The sequence below is a fragment of the Coccomyxa subellipsoidea genome (assembly GCF_000258705.1).
Source record: "Coccomyxa subellipsoidea C-169, whole genome shotgun sequence".
Lineage (NCBI taxonomy): Eukaryota > Viridiplantae > Chlorophyta > Trebouxiophyceae > Coccomyxaceae > Coccomyxa > Coccomyxa subellipsoidea.
The window spans coordinates 12673-28971 of record NW_005178032.1 but is presented as its reverse complement, the minus strand read 5'-3'; the positions used below and the strand labels follow the sequence as shown (position 1 = coordinate 28971).

Here is a 16299-nt window from a genome sequence, read left to right as displayed (position 1 = left end):
CTTCGACTGCAAATGTTGACACTCGAGAGTATCTTGCTACTGAGCTCAAACTTTCCAAACACCATACCTGTAGTGTACCATTACTCGTTGCAGATGAGCTCTTATCAGTATAAGGAAGGATCCAAATCCAATACAGCTGGCCTGTTGTATCACATTTGCTCAATTGAATGCTTTTTGCTGGGGTCAAACACACTGTGCACACACAAGTGTGTACAGCATTGTGACTTGCATGTGTTTGTTGTGCTTTACCTTCGGATTCATTGGCTATGTACTGTTAATAAAAATAAAATTTAATGTCTCAAGACTTTACACTTGGATATGCGCCGCTTCAGCGCACAATCTCAAGAGCTGACCATCAATTGCTGGTCTTTGTAGATTTTTGATTGTAAAGTTCAACGGTCGATATTCAGCAAAGAGTCGCATCTCCTTATAGCAGCGATCAGGGGATCTGCTTGCGGTGCTAGTGAGAGCCATCCTGCACCCCTGGAGGCCCATCAATCTGACGCATTGCCTCATACAGGCCGATGCCTTGTGAGACGGCCAGGTTCAGGGAGCGGACATGGGTCTCCACAATTGGGACTCTCACAACAACTCCACCACTCTGCTCCAGCGAGTCATACACCTGGAGGGAAAAGCGCAAGCGCCTCATTTCCAGAGTAGGCGCATACTCAGAAACAGGAAAATGCCTGGGCATGCTTTTTGACGCTTCTTGTAATCCAGACATATGTGTGCCACAAAAGGGCCCCACCTCTTGAGGCAGGCCAGTTGTTTCTGCGCCAAAAAGCAGCCAGTCACCTGACTGATACAGGCCTGCACAGACACCAAAGCTCATGGTCGACATTAACAAAATGGGACAGATTGGCCAGGAAGGCAGTATAAATGCGGGCTTGTAGGTGTCATACTGACCTGGTGTTGCATAATGACATGAACCGGCTTTGCTGAATGCCAGCAGCCTCTTTGGACCCTGCTGCCCTGACCAGAAGGAGTGAAACTCCTGCAAATGCCATCCGAACAATTCTCACTGTCAGGGTGACTGCTCTTGCTGGGTTCCACTGTATCGCACCCCGCAAAACTGGTGCTCAAATAGAAACTGGAAGAATCCTGAGGTGAATAAATTATTCAGAATAATGCATGTGAGGCTGACAAGTAGGGCTGCGGCTCATTGTGACAGGGAGCATGCCTGCCAGGAGGTGTGTACTTTGACGGTCACATATGGCCAGTAGTCAAGCCCAGCACGTTTCAGGCGGCTGTTGTCTATCTCATAGCCCAAAGGTCCCACCAGATGAAGCCCCACTCCAGTCGCTGCACAAGTCCTGGCAATTGTCCCTGCTCCCCACACCGCAAGGAATCACCTCCAAAGCTGCAGCCCGTTACTTACGGAGTGCAGTGCACGCATGGAATCTAATGTCACTGGAAGACGTCTTGGTCCAGGTGTGAGCCACCAGGCATTGGCAGAGGCCTTTGCCCCGCACCTGTGTTCTGAGGAATCTGCGGGTTTACCAGGACAACGCTGAGGTCCTTTCGCAGCCAGCTGGTCCTGCAGGAGCCAGCCAAATGTTTCTCAGTTGCCCTCAGATCACCCACAGATCGATGTGTCTAACTTGGTGGCTGCTCACTTGAGGGACGAAAATTACGGTCAATCTAATTCCTTACAGACATGTAAAAATCAAAACTCAAAAGAGACATACTTTGAGCCAGCCTGAAGATCTTCTGCAAGGAACGCGTCCTGGGATTGACCGTCTGTTGCAGAACTTGCAGTCCTCCTGTAATGCCTGCATCACGAAAAAAATATTAATCTTCAATCCATCTCATCCAATGCAGATGTGTAAACAATGACTGAAGGTGGTGGTACCTTTTCACGATGCAGGAGGCTCGATGTTGGGCTGAAGGTCTCAACACCCAAGACCGTGAAAGCGCCCAGCTATTGCAGTAAGGTGTCATAAGAGATGTTTTCGTTGCATTATTTGATTTCGGCCGCAATTTTGCTGAGCACTTCCGAGAAATGCATGGCTGGCCATCTTCTGGTCAGACTCTAATTTCTGAGCCATGTCCAAGGAAATTGCAGACCTCCCTTGCTTCCAAAGTGAAGATCAAGAAGCCCAGATTGGGTCAAGCAGCATCCAGAAGGTATCCATCAGCATTACAAATAGAAGCAAAGTTGCAAAGGCCACAAGCATGCTTGATTAAGAGCGCTGTCATATTGTTTGAATTGGAAGAAGAGAGGCAGAGACACCAACACAGATCACACCAGGCAGACATCAATTGGCATATCAATATCAAGTGTCTGAGTAATACAGCTGTATCACTCCACACTACAACGCCAATAGCTGCACTACCTGACTGATCCAAAGCAAACATGTCTGACAAAAAACAACTGCGGGAAAAAGCTTCAGTAGGATGTGTTGTAAAGGTTCTGTTGACAGTATCTCTGAACAGGGAATTCCTGACTGAAGAGCAGAACAAAACAAAAGCACAGTCGGCATGCGCCCGAAAGGTTGATATCCCAAGGGCGCTGTGACAATGCATTTTAAGACCGGTAGAATGCATCAGTTCTGACATTAAATCAGCCACTGCAATGCATCTCTAATCAGGCTGTCATCTGCCTGGGAACGATCCTGCCTGCCCGTAGGGCGGGCCTTGGGTCACCACCTGACTAGTAGGGGTCACTGTGACGCCAGAGCCGCCCGACAGTTTTGATAGGAAGGTATTCAGATCCGCCTGGCTCACTTTGGAGCCCACATAGATGTTTGAGGTGGCCAGCAGTCCCCCCAAAGACCCCCCACTTCCCCCTAGATTGGTGCTCACAATCCCCGACTGCTGTGACCCAAGGACCACATTTCCCAGCGGTGTTGACCCGCCTGCAGAGCTGCCTGCCAAAGTGCTAGTAGCAGCTGTGGCTGTACCACCAGTGACAGAGGTGACTAGGCCGGTGCCATCGCTTGATGTTGTGCTCGATGGTGAATTGGAGTCTGTTGGTGACGGGCTTGTGCCAGAAGTGGCTTCCGGGACAGGAGAGTCATCATTGAGATGCCTTCGGCTCTGCTGCTTGCTGGGCGGCAGGCTGGCGCCAGAGTTTGTTATGCACTGCATGACCATTCTTTGTGAGGCACGCACAATTTTTTTGACTGATGTCAGCATGAACACTGTTCTTGACAGATGTCAGCACCATTGTGACATGTCAGAAAATGATCGAGATTGCGGCACTCAAGCAAAGGTGCACCAACTGGCTTCCTGCTATGAACAGGACTACCACATTAAAGATTATGGCACTTTGTACTTGACAACACAGGGGATGGGGAAGGTCGCACCTGGCCATCATGTTCAATGAGGGGACTCTGGCAGACACAAAAACTATTGATGCAAGCTGCATTTGCCACGCAAGCAGACGCGGGGCTACAGACTTGGCCCAACCCCAGAGCTGCCCCATTTCTCATCGGAAGATCCCTCTTTGCCGCTCTCAAGCTTTGCGGAATATTGTGAACGGGCTGTGCCTGTTGCATGCAGACATAAATGTCTAAATTTGAGCGCCATATGCTGGACACCGGATGACAGACTACATTGCTTTCTTTGATGCCCAGGTGTGTGATAAAAATGAGGGATTCTGTTGAGACCCCAAAAAACCGTTCAGCGTGCAAGGAGCCAGTAGTTGTGACGCACCAAGGAGAGTGCTGGACGCCCTTCTATGCTGGGTGTCCCCAGCATGAGAAGCACCGAAGCTGCTGCTATGTGCCAACAGCGATTCAAATTCATCTTAAGGCTTCTTATGCGACAATGCGTGCCTTATGGCGGTCCGCTTACTGAGATATCGAGGGAAAAGCTAGGAGCATAGGTTGTTGCTGTTCGGCCTGGAAAGGCTACATGGCACTTGGGACTCATCCAGATGCTTGCGCATCGAGAGGTTTCATATATTAATTCTCAGAATTTCAGAAAGAGTGCTCAATATGCCACAGAGAATAAACGATGCTGGCTACTGCGATGAGGACGGGCACCGCCCCGGACCGCCGCACATTGCACTGGGTTTACCTTCATCAACTCACCAACCACACATGCACTTCCTGACAAAATGGAATGAAGACGTCAGCCGATAAGGAACGTTATGGTGACGCTTGATAACAGGTTGGGGATTGGCGGGTCAACGTTGGACTCTGGCAGAACACAATTCTGCAATCTTATCATGCAAATTTTTTTTCTCTATTGCGAAGGCTTGATGAAGTGCAAGAATCTCTACGTTACCTTTGAAAATTAATGTTATCTAGTTGTCGATACAAGTGCACGATCATTACTTCTGTCAGCCCTGTTAAGATTCTTCATTCTTTTGCATCAACAGTGAGCACCGTACTCGTCCGGCAAAAGAAGTGGTATCATGGATAGGGCACTCCAATTTGGCAACATCCCACGATGTAAGGAGTTGTGCGCGTGCCCACTTCCGAAGAGGAGAAGAAAGGGCCTCTACCAAGGTACATTCACAGTCTTCCTTCCGATCGATCTTGAGGGCATGAGCTGCGTAGATCAATAGTCATGAATGTCATCATTTGAAATGCCTAATATCAATGGCAAGACACCGAAAAAAGGAGCCCAACTACTTATAAAGGCAATCTTGCAGGTGTGTATATGAGGCAGGTCGAGGCGCCCAGCACTGGAATAGGGGTGAGCAGATCTGGGAAGGACCTGCAGCCGCCCTACAACGTGGTCATCACTGGTGGCACAAAAGGTGTGCACCTCCACCGCTTCAATGCCATAAAAGATACAGGTCTGCACTCGCTTTGCACCGTTGCACACCCGTGACTGGACTGATCCCTGCACAGGTGTTGGGCGCGCCCTTGCAAAGGAGTTTCTCAGGGCTGGGGACAGCGTTGTCATATGCTCCAGAGACAGTGCGTTCTTGGCGGGGCCGCCCTTTGCCGTTATCATCAATTCACATGCGCCATTCAAGCTACCGTATGGGAAATTCCCCTTGACATGGGGCCACAATCTACCGCTGATGTCTTTAGTCATAAGCATACCTGCCGTGCTCATGTGGCACTCTGTGTTGAACTGCAGGCGACAGAGTGAATGGAACTGTGAGGGAGCTGGACGGATTTTCAAAGGCTGAGGAGGGTGCTGGAAGGATAAAGGTGGTGCAGAGTCGATGCGTGACTCATTCACCGCTTCGCACCCTTTCTCTGGCTGCCATCCATCACAGATAGGCAGCACCTTTTGGTGACAAATTCTGTGCGCACTGCAGGGGAAGGTCTGCAATATGGCAAAGCCTGGAGATGTGGCTTCCTTTGCCAACTATGCGAGGGACACGCTTGGGACTGTAGATTTGTGGTGAGCCTCTTTAGACCATGTGACTAATTGTGCAACATCAGTTTCTCTTCCATCGATCCACTTCAGGTCCTCTCCGTGCCGTTACAATTTGATAGCAGAGACTCTGCTGACAAAGTTTTTGTGCAACGCAAGGATATGCAAGATGGAATCTTTTTGCTGTGGTGCCTCATGAAATGTGGCGTTGCACAGGATCAACAACGCAGGCAGCAACGGGTACAAGTACAAGACCTTGGCAGAAAGCTCAGATGCGGATCTCATCAACATCGTGGAAACCAATGTGCTGGGGACCATGCTGGGCTGCAAAGAGGTCAGCCACATGTTCTTATATTTTCCTCTCAATCCTTAACCTTCCCTCAAGCCTTAAAAGTCCTGCGCTTGATAAGCAGCAGTCATCTTATCGAAAATGCCCTGCATGCAAGGGCCGTAATGCACTATGTCTACGGTGTGGCTGGGACTCTAAAAGCATGTTTCAAATTGCTGAGGCCCCAGGTTCAAACAGCTGGCATCCCTTCGGTATAGCTGCTGAGGGCTCTTTCTGCATGAATGCAAAGGCCATAAGGGTGATGAGGGATCAGCGCGCCGGGGGCCACATCTTCAACATGGACGGTGCCGGCGCGGATGGCGGCGCGACGCCGCGATTTGCTGCCTATGGCGCGACTAAGCGCGGCCTCATGCAGCTCAGCAAATCCCTGCAGGTGTGCTCCCCGAAACTTGCACCTGAGTTTGTTTGGCACCCTACAGTGCGGCGCGGAGGCCCAGGCTGTGCCCTGTGCAGAAAGAATGCATGGCATTTTAGGGCATGTCACAGACCCTGCATGTTTTGGGCGGTGCAACTGAAATTGTGCATAGAGCTCAAGTCATACATTTATGTCCGCGCACCATTGCCCTGCCCTCAATTAGCAGTTTGATGAGCTGGTTTTATCATGTGACCACAGGACTTTGGTTCTTGCATGCCGAGTTCTTCTGCTGTGTCACAGGCTGAGTTGAAGATGCTGAATATCAACAATGTGGGCATCCACAATCTATCCCCTGGCATGGTCACCACTGATCTCCTGATGGCAGGTGTGCCCTGCTAAACTGATGTACAGCCTTGTGTCTAGATGTCTCATGCTTCAGACATGTGTCACTGGACTCCTGTGCCTCTACAGCTATCACCACTTGAACCTGCTTATTCAGATACTGCTCAGCATTGGAAAGATGTTCCTATAAGATTGGGTGGGACAATTGCAGGTGCAGACACAGCGACGGCAAAGTTCTTCATCAACTGCTTAGCAGATCCGCCAGAGGAAGTGGCGGCCTATCTGGTGCCGCGCATTCGGCGCGTGCCCCTCGACTCGCGCACCCTGGGAGGTGCTATTGGGCAGGGGTCATACATCAAATATCTGACCAAGAGCAAAGCCTACGGGCAGATCCTGGCACGCCTGCTCACAGGCGCCCGGAAAGATCGTTTTGTGCCAGAAGAATGACTCTGCATAAGGACTGAGGGAGCATTAATGGCATGCCAACATTCCGAGAGGAGAGAAAATGTTTGTGTTTTTACAAGTTTGTATGTTGTGCCAGCCATTGGTGGTGTTGTGGCTCTGCACCTGTCTGTCTTTTACTTTGGCAACCAGTTGTTGAGTGCGAGGAGCGCTAGGGGTGAGACTTCTTCGTTGAAGGAATGCGCATCGGCATTCTTTTGAGTTCTCAGGAAGCCGTTTTAAGATTTTACATCGTGGACAAGAGTGTCAGTGAGCAAAAGCTTTCCAAGACGGTGTGCTGTACCACGATTGGAAATTATCAAAGAAATGTCCTGGCATGTGAATGTGTGTCTGCATGATTCAGCGTGGTCTTGGGCGCTTTTGTAAATGTTTCTTGCAACATTAGTAGTCCGGAGTCCGAGTTCGGGGGCCTTGCAAGGGCAGCTGCAGCCCAGGGCAAGGGCAAGTACTGCATGCTGTGTCCAGACTGACGTGCACCCTGAGAGTGTTCTGCAATCTCCCTGAAATGTCTAGCGCCAGAATTGAGTGCAGGCATGCCTTGAACAGGGCACAACTGGCCCACTCCCTGACAGCCCCACAAGTCAGATTTATTGAATTTGCGCACGTGCCGAGATCCGCCCATGTGGCCCAGTTGGAGCGCCCCACATTTCAGACAAATGCAAATTCACCTGTAGAGCGATAAATTAACGTAGATCAGCACCTCATCTGCAGGGCTCTGTGTATGACAGCTTGGCGGACCTCAAACAGGTCACCAGCTGCGTAAAGCCTGCTGCATTATAATGGCAGAGCAGTGCGAGATGCCTGGGCAATTGGACATGTGGGAGAAGGGGATGGCCGCCGGCTCTGCAGCAGTCATCTCTACCTTGGTGGCCAACCCATTGGAGCTTGTCAAGGTGCGATGCGGCATCCTGGCGCGAGCAGATGGCCTTACGTATAGTGCCGTGATGCTATTTGGAAGCTAGTTGTATCTAATAGCGGGAAACCAAGGGCCGGGCTGATAGCTTTCCACGGACCGCTTGGATGTTTACTGAAATGGAGCGTGCACGCAGACGAGGATGCAGGCAGCTCTGCACCCGACCTCTGCGGCTTCGCGATCTCTCGCATACACCGCCCTTACGCTATCCACGACATCCGGGTGCGTTTCGACACATCGCGTGCATTTCGGCCGTGCTGTCGCCCTGATGGTGCACGAGCCATTCCTGAAGTACAGATGCTTCCGTTTGCAGGGCCAACGAGGCTTTGCTTACCTTTGTCAGTCTTCATGACCCTTATCAGATGCCCTCTTCCCATGTGCAGGCAAACAAGGGATGCCTGGCGAGGGCACTCTGGTGCGGCAGCATCTACAAGCCTACAACCATCTCCGGCTTACAGGCACGTCAATACATTCTCCACGCTCCCTGTGCCATGCTGCTGTCACTGACACAACCCTCCTACTGGGGCACGAGAGGTGCCCCATACACTTTCATGCACCTGCATTTGAAGATTGTTGCTCCTAATATCTATCTTTCCTGTCTGCACAGGTCTGCATTGGATGGGCTCATGAGAATAGCCAGGAATGAGGGGCCTGGCGTGCTCTGGCGAGGCACAGATCTGTCACTACTTGTGGCCGTTCCCATGGTGGCCATGTACTTCCCGCTCTATGACTCCCTCTTGCAGCGCTGCCAGAACGCAGGTGTGTCCCTCTTGTTGCCGCAAAGTAAGCTTGTGTGTTGCTGCATGTCCGTGTGCTGCATTTCCTCCAGAAGCACAAGGGTATCCTTGCATTGAGGTAAATGCTGAGGCTGTTGAGCAATGGCCACCACTGAGGATTCTGTAATGTCAGCCTTTCAGTGAGTATTCAAGGCCTTGCCGGAAATTGCGCACAGCATACCTCTGGCGCAAAATTTCACAGTGATTCACTTGTTGCTCTGCAGGCATGGAAGCTGCGCCCTTTGTGGCAGGGGCAGTGGCGCGGACAGCAACAGCATTTGTGATTCAGCCCCTGGAGCTGTTCCGAGTGCGCGTGCAAGGCGGCCCTGGCGCAGCCGCGAACACATCCTATCCCCAGCAGCTTGCGCAAGTTTTGCGGCAGATACACAGCGAGGGCCAGGTGCGCACTTGATCCTTCCCCCCTTCCTAATAACCCAGAAAACTTGCCCCTGCCAACCTTGCAACTTTATACAGTCTGATACTCTGCATTCCTGCTCTAAACGATACAAAGGGGCAATTCAGCATGTTAAGTCATTGCTTTGTGTTCCCCGTTTGAGATGAGGTCTGCAAGCCGAGATGAGGTGGTCGTAACATTGTGATGGGGCAATTCGATGAGCCCATTGCTGAGTCAAATCTGCTGCAGGGCAAGGGACTGCTGAAGCTGCGGGGGCTGTGGCGAGGCATGGGCGTGACTCTGGCCAAGGACGTGCCCTTTGCAGCCGGGTACTGGACGCTCATGGAACCAATGCGAGCGCTGCTGCTGCAGAACACAAGCCAGGAGGCGCCACCTCGCAGTCAGGTAAGCCTCCCATGCTGTCACCTTGTAAGCGATGACGCTGCACATGCGATGCTGGGCATGTGGTTGTGGTTAATGGATATGCTGGCGAATTCCTCCATGCCGTGTAACACGATACTGCAATATGACATGCTTCCTTTAATCTATGCTTAGGATGCTAAACGTATATTTTTTTGGTAAGTTGGTCATCATCAAGGGGCTGCGTAATGTCCACGATTCATCCTCTGAGCCTGAGTGGGCTTTGCAGGTGTTCTTTGCGAATGCTACAGCGGGCTTTGCCGCGGCGGCAGTGGCAGCGGGTGTGACGACGCCCCTCGACGTGGCCAAGACTCATGTGCAGACGGCGCCGATGCCCAAGGGCATGGCGCAGTCTCTTCGGGAGATTACGGCACGTGGCGGCATGCGCGCTCTTTTCACTGGCGCAGGACCGCGCAGTGTGCGCGCCGGCTGCGCATACGCGATCCTCATGTCCTCCTATGAGGCCTTCAAGTCGATGGAGCTCCGGGCCCACCTCCGCCCGCAGCATCAGTCGGAGCTCTAGGCGAAGCTACACAAGAATGATCACGCTGTTTGAGCAGTGTTGCAAAATGTGCTTGTCAGAAGATGATGGGCCAAACCTGAGGGGCTCGCACGCGTCTCTCGTGCAGCTCAAATTAGGTGGAACCTTCCAAACCAAGCATTTGGTGAACACACAGAGGCATAATTAGACAAATCATCAGAAATGAAACTAAGCAGACATTGTATTTCCTGCTGGCTGCTGGACATGTAGTATGTTACAGCAGCTGGTGGAAATGAAGACCGCCTGCTCCAAGACACCTTTACCATCATGGCTTGTACCTGTCCTCTATTTTTTCCTGCTCGTGTGGCAGTGACACTTCCTATTGCTTTTTAGATGTAGCCTTATTCGGTGGTTCCCATGTCTTTCTGCGGGTTTTTAGCGTGGGGTTTGCCAAGCATTTTTCTATTTTTGAGTAGCTACAAGAATGGCGTGGTGGGAATGCCTTGATATCTAGCTGTTCCAAGACAGCCCGTTAGGCCAATTTCTTTGAAATACATTAGAGAGTCAACGCCGGGAATAGGATCCGGATGGACTTGTTGAGCTTGGAGTTGGGCCCTAGCCTTGTAGACCAAGTCAGAGGGGGGGTAGGGTAGATGACAAATGCAGCCTTCTAGGCCTAAGTTGCAGGTAGCAACATTGGGTTCAAGAATGCGATAAGCAAAGGACCTTAGTGCATTCAAAATTGTAAGACTTGTCCAAATCTGCCAATTTGTACCAATGCAACAAATTTATTACCAACATTGGTCAGTCAACGTCACAAATCTAGCCACCGTCACAAATCTAGCCACCATCTTGCAGGCTGCAGCTTTCAACTTTCCACATCAAATTTCAGTCTCTTGCTAAATCAGTAGAAGAACCAGAGCAAAGTCATCATTGAATTCCTTGTTGGAACCTCCCATACATATCAAGCTCTACCCCAGATACGCATGGGCTGGGTGTGATTTCGAGCAAAGCTGCAGAGAAGTGCCTCATTGCAACCTCTGTCGTGTCGATGTCCTCCTGCAAAGCTTTCATGGATGCCTCACGCACAAGAGCGCTCAAGTCCGCCCCTGTGTACCTGTGTGACATGCGCAATTTTCTTGAAATGCCCGGATCCTTTAGATGCCCGGAGCATGTTGCATGTCTGAGGAATGGGCACAATCTAAAATTGAGCCTAATCATTTCACAGACAGATGCTTTACACCTCACTGGTGCCTTCTGGCAATTGTTCCGTGCAAACAGCTGGTGCCTGCTGCATGAAGCATCTTACCCGGGAGTAAAGTCTGCAAGCGCCTCCAGTTCAACATCTGCCGCCAGCGGTGTGGCCCGCGTCAAAACGGCGAGGACTGATGCGCGGTCGGCAGAGTCCTTTGGAGGCGGCACATAGAGGCGCGAGTCAAAGCGGCCCGGCCGCAGCAGGGCAGCGTCCACCAAGTCTGGCCGATTCGTGGCTGCTATCACCACCACATCGCCGCGCGCCTGCAAAGCTGGGCAAATTTAGCCCCATGCTGATTAATCTGTGCCTGATAGTACTGCCAAGCATGGGCCAGCCTGCTACTCACAAGCAAGCAAGCAGCAGCTCTTTTCTGTGCATATTAGAACCTTTCAGGGGTTAGGGTTTAGCCAAACCCTAAATCCTGTACAGAACAACTTGCTATTAATTCAAGTTTGGCTTTAGGGGTTGGTTACTGATGATGTTCTTCTAACGTTGGCACTCTTGCCAGTAGGAACTTGCGCAGCAGAAGAGCGGTCCAAGAAATGGATGTGTGGTGAGGCTTGCCTGGATGCCATCCATCTCCACCAGCAACTGGCTGAGGACTCGGTCGCTGACGCTTGGGCCGCCGCTCTCAGACCTGTGCTCACTTCGCGCAGCTGCCAGGCCATCCACCTCATCCAGGAAAATGATGGAAGGCGCCGCTGCACGAGCCCTGCCACACATTACATTATGAAAGGTAAATTCTGCATTTGCATGCATCATTCTGCAGGCACATAAAAAACGTTAAATGTTTTATTGGCAGGAAAAGTAATTATGGCAGGAAAAGTGTGTAATAAAGTAAATGTGGGGTTGTTTTTTTGCAGGAATATTATAAAGCAATCATTACACGATTTTCCTGCCAGAGGCAGGGGACGTCCTGCAGACAAGCTGCACTCACAGGCTGCCAAAATCCTACCCCTTGATGGACTCGCCACATCCAAGCAAGACCCAATCAACCGTGGCCATGGTGCTCAGTGGTTGAGATCAAGAGACAGTAACCACCATTACTCCTGCGTCAGTGGTAATTCTGCTGCTGGAGGAGCAGTTCCCACCTGGAGAAGAGGGTGACCACGGCCTTCTCGCTCTCTCCCACATACATGGAAAACAGCTCGGAGCCCTTCACCGCCAGGAAGTTCAGGCCAGACTCGCTGGCCACCGCTCGTGCCAGCAGAGTCTTGCTGCAGCCGGGCGGCCCGTACAGCAACACTCCTCTGGGTGCCTGTCATGGCATGCCAACATCGCTTCTTGCAACTCAATAAATCATGACCTTAATCGTGGATATTTTCAAAAGTGTCCTTTTCTGCTGACATGTAATTGCAAGTGTGGATACAAATGGATGCATGCAACATTGTAACTTTCGGTCGGGCATCAGGGACTCATCATTCTAAAATAAATTGTAAAAGAAAAGCAAGCCCAACCTTGGCTCCCATGCGGGCGAGCATCTCGGGGTGCTTCTGCGGCCACTCGACGGCCTCCTTCAGGCGCTGCTTTATGGCCGCGTGGCCGCCCACGTCCGCCCAGGTCACGCTGGGCAGCTCCAGTGCCACCTCGCGCATGCCGCTCGGCCGCACCCGCGTCTGCGCCGCCCGGAAGTCCAACGGGGTCACCTGATGGAGGCAGATTTTTTAGCCTCCTTTACGCTTCTCTTCATTCACAAGAAACAGCTTCAATCGCCTAGATGCCATGTGCCTTTTTCACTCGTTTTACCTCGCCGCAGCACCGGCCTTCAGAGCAAGCAGCTCTCCCTATCAAGAGCCAATAGGCGTTGCCACTCCTTCTGGCCTCCAGTGTGGCCACGACTTTCATGCTAGCATGATATACAAAGCAACAATCCCACAGAGTTAGTTGCACACCTTGAGGAGGTCGGGTGGAGGAGCATCAGGATCCGGTTGCACTGGGAGGGGAATCTCCCTAACGGAAGCGCTGCCCTGCTGCCGATGCCGCACCACTCTCCGCACCGCGCACATGGCGGCCTCCTGGCACAGCGCTGCAAGGTCCGCGCCCACGTAGCCGTGGCTGGACGCGGCCAGCGCGCAGATGTTTTCCTCGCACAGGTTGTGGTTTATATCCTCCAGCTTAACTCTGCGCAGTGCAAAAGGATTGTCTTACTAGATTACAGTGAGCATGTGCCATATGCCTTGTATGCACAAAGGCAGCTTACAACGCAAGGCATCAATTACAAGTGCATGGGACATGCAGAACTGATGGCTGAGGGCAGTGCTTCAATATAAGAATGTATGGTAACTCTAAATATTCATGGTGAAAATATAAATCTTGCCTGAGGATTTCTAGGCGGCCTGCTGGGGAGGGAACGCTGACTTCAAGTTCGCGGTCAAAGCGGCCCGGCCGCCGCAGCGCAGAGTCAACCGCGTCGACCCGATTCGATGCCGCCACAATAATGACCCCATCTGCACCTGAGCACCCAAAAATGGCCTTTTAGTTGCAGTCCAAGGGCTACAAGCTTTGCATAGCCGCATGCAAACAGAAGCTCCAAGTAATGCTCATCAGCATGTGCTGGAGAGATAAACTCTCAGGAAGATAAATCTGGCACCTGATCTTGCATCCATGGCAGCCAGGAGCGTGGAGACCACCCGGCCAGTCATCTCATCTGCAGCGGCACTGTGTGCCCCGCGCGACCGCGCCGGTGCAAGCGAGTCCAGCTCATCTATGAATATCACAGCCGGCGCAGCCGCTCTGGCCGCTGCAAACACTCCCTGCAAACCAGAAAAACATCCACTTCAAGCTGAGCAGCTTTTCAGGTTCCCCTTACTTGACAAAAATCATCTGCCTGCCCAGACACATGTTCTTAGATATCCAAGTTCATTAACAAGCCCTGTTTCAAGGTTGCAAGTTGGGATTCTCACCTGCAGCCCGATTTCACTCTCGCCCACATACTCGCTTATGATGTCGGGGCCGTTCAGCACAAACAGCGTGGCGCCCGCGTCGGCGGCTGCAGCGCATGCCAGTGCCGTTTTGCCGGTGCCGGGGGGTCCATGCAGCAGCACGCCCCGGGGCAGCCTCAGGCCCAGGCGCTCAAACAGCTGGGGTGCCTGCCCACCGCAAAATTGTAAGTCTCCTGATTATCGAACTCGCCGCTTGCACACGGCATTCTTGGAAATTGTGATCCAGCAAACTTGTCATAGTCATGTTATATTATTCAACTTGTGTTGTTCAGAATATACAGGGCCAGCATTGTTGGCAAGCACAATCGTACCTTCAGGGGCAGTGTGACATGCTCTCGCAGCGCCTTTATGTGTTCAGAGACACCGCCCAGCTTGCCATAACCCTCCCAAGCTGCCCTCGCCCCCAGAGCTGCTGCACGCGCTGCTGCCATTGCTGCAGGGCCCTCCAGCCCTCCGCCGAGCGCTTTATTCGCAGCTGCCGCAGCTGCCGCCTCAGGAGTAACCTGCACAAAGGGCAGCACAAAGCTTTGATAATATTACTGAGGAGATATTTTCTCAAGTTTTCAAGCACATCCTTCCAGAACCAGCTTTCAATATGGGTTCAGAGGAAGAAAAGGCAATCAATGAGGAAAGCACCTGAGGAGCGGGAATAGGAGCGGCTGGCGCCTTGGGTTGCGGGGGCATCTCATCTCCTAGCAACACCTTCACAGCAGTGTCTTTGACAATGCTGACACCCGCCCATTCGCTGCCATGCAAAGCTTCGTCTCCGCTGCCCTCCACAGCAAACAGCAGCAGCTGACCCTCCAGTGTCAGAACCACCGGGTTGCCGGGTAGAAGCTGGCGGCCTGCCAAGCGGCGCTGGGCAAGCTCCTCTGCTGCGCCACGCTGGCGTGCGTTTCCTGGGGTCAACGCACTCAGCCCGCCTGCTCCCGGTGACTTGCAGGGCGAGGCATCAGGTGTGCTCTTTGCCGGAGACGGTGCCTGCATGGCTTTGGGCGGGGCTGGTAGGGGTGATGCAGGGTCCACCACAGCAGGCCCTCCAGTGGCTGCGTTTCTGCAGAGCCGCAGATACACCGGCCTTCTCTCAGGACCCCTTTCTGCCTCTTTGCCAATTGCTGCACCAGGGGAGGCCAGCCCAATTTCAGGACGACCTGCTGGGCTGCCGTCTGCCGCAGGAGAAGAGGCTGCTGCTGATGGAGGCTGAGTGGCATCCGGCCAGGAGTAGATCACAACGCAGGCGCCCTCTTGCGGCCTTCCCAGGGAGTTGTGCAGGCTGCAGGACAGTGCAGTTGTGTCCCTGGATAGCCGTGGGCCCGGCCAGATCGTCGCAGGCACCAGGAAGCTGCCCGGCTGCCCCGGGGGCGGCCGCGGGTGCGGTCTAATGCCCATTGTATCCGGCATCGCGCCCCAGATGCTCTGTAACAGCGGCGGCTGCTGCTTCTGCTGCAGGCCATTGGCGGGGGCTGCATTGGTCGATATCTCTGCATCCGGAGGCAGCGCTGTCCCAACCTGTGACAGTGCTTCCCATGTCAAAGGTCCCATCCTGCTGTTTCAATGTGTCCAAGCTGGTAATATTGTGTTCGTCGCATCAGTAGATGGGCTTGTATTCGTTCTCACCAGGACATGTTGGTTTGTCTGTAAATGCGCAGCATAGATCGTCTCAGGAGGCAGCACCACACGGGCGTCTCCCCAGCTGTCTTGGATGTCCTGGACTGATGTGAGCGTCAATCTTGTGATAGGAGTGCCTGTGAGAAATATCGACATCGTGAGTAATCTATTCCCCAAAAGCACCGCAGACATTCACTGCACACCCACATCTCCATGCTCACCAAGGATCTCGATCAAGTGTCTTGGAGCCTCTGGTTCGTCGTGAGTTTCGTTTTCAATCACCGGCGTTGCAGGATCTATTAGATCGGAGTCCCTACGCCGATTCTTCTTCTTGGTTTTGGCCATCGCTGTCGGATCATGCTGCAAAATTCGAACAAGGAAGCAAGCTACATCGCTGGAATTTACACTCGGATATTATTACTTCATTATCGATAGATGTATCTACAGTAAGCACGATATAAATTGCAGCCTTCGTTGCCAAGTGCCGAATGAACATGCATGCAGCTCTGTAGGGAGGGAACACCCAGCTTCTTAAGCAAAGGAAGTTGGGCGAGCACACTTGGGTCCTCAACAATCCTGGTGCACAGATAGATCCCGAGATCCAGTAATCATATTTATTCAGATAAATTTAGATTGGTGTTACGAGTTGGAAATTCCAGATTTTGACTCGAACAGTTCAGACGTAATGTTTGGTGAGTGGCATACTTGAGTGTGTTTTG

The 16299-nt window shown here is 52.2% G+C and overlaps 5 protein-coding genes across 5 annotated transcripts; 3 read left to right on the top strand and 2 right to left on the bottom strand.

Moving 5' to 3' along the window:
* Positions 1 to 460: 460 nt before the first annotated feature.
* COCSUDRAFT_37105 (S-adenosyl-L-methionine dependent tRNA/rRNA methyltransferase) lies at positions 461 to 2483 on the bottom strand (the record flags this gene model as incomplete). The annotated part of the gene is made up of 6 exons (XM_005646220.1): positions 461 to 622; positions 749 to 810; positions 907 to 994; positions 1199 to 1326; positions 1473 to 1518; positions 2475 to 2483. 6 exons carry the CDS (start codon positions 2481 to 2483, stop codon positions 461 to 463), a joined length of 495 nt encoding a protein of 164 aa, XP_005646277.1.
* A 2128-nt stretch (positions 2484 to 4611) lies between these two features.
* Positions 4612 to 6776, top strand: COCSUDRAFT_17245 (NAD(P)-binding protein; the record flags this gene model as incomplete). The annotated part of the gene is made up of 8 exons (XM_005646219.1): positions 4612 to 4711; positions 4806 to 4874; positions 5041 to 5114; positions 5225 to 5310; positions 5500 to 5617; positions 5862 to 6005; positions 6288 to 6372; positions 6541 to 6776. 8 exons carry the CDS (start codon positions 4612 to 4614, stop codon positions 6774 to 6776), a joined length of 912 nt encoding a protein of 303 aa, XP_005646276.1.
* A 157-nt stretch (positions 6777 to 6933) lies between these two features.
* Positions 6934 to 7168, top strand: COCSUDRAFT_33539 (hypothetical protein). Its single transcript, XM_005646218.1, has one exon. The coding sequence runs from the start codon at positions 6971 to 6973 to the stop codon at positions 7127 to 7129; it is 159 nt and encodes a 52-aa protein (XP_005646275.1). The 5' UTR covers positions 6934 to 6970; the 3' UTR covers positions 7130 to 7168.
* A 1087-nt stretch (positions 7169 to 8255) lies between these two features.
* Positions 8256 to 9817, top strand: COCSUDRAFT_16908 (mitochondrial carrier; the record flags this gene model as incomplete). The annotated part of the gene is made up of 4 exons (XM_005646217.1): positions 8256 to 8463; positions 8705 to 8880; positions 9124 to 9279; positions 9512 to 9817. 4 exons carry the CDS (start codon positions 8256 to 8258, stop codon positions 9815 to 9817), a joined length of 846 nt encoding a protein of 281 aa, XP_005646274.1.
* Positions 9818 to 10705: 888 nt separating this feature from the next.
* COCSUDRAFT_37104 (nuclear AAA ATPase) lies at positions 10706 to 14403 on the bottom strand (the record flags this gene model as incomplete). Its single annotated transcript, XM_005646216.1, has 10 exons — positions 10706 to 10892; positions 11085 to 11293; positions 11595 to 11742; positions 12122 to 12288; positions 12488 to 12676; positions 12965 to 13151; positions 13348 to 13483; positions 13621 to 13783; positions 13934 to 14119; positions 14284 to 14403. 10 exons carry the CDS (start codon positions 14401 to 14403, stop codon positions 10706 to 10708), a joined length of 1692 nt encoding a protein of 563 aa, XP_005646273.1.
* Positions 14404 to 16299: the final 1896 nt, after the last annotated feature.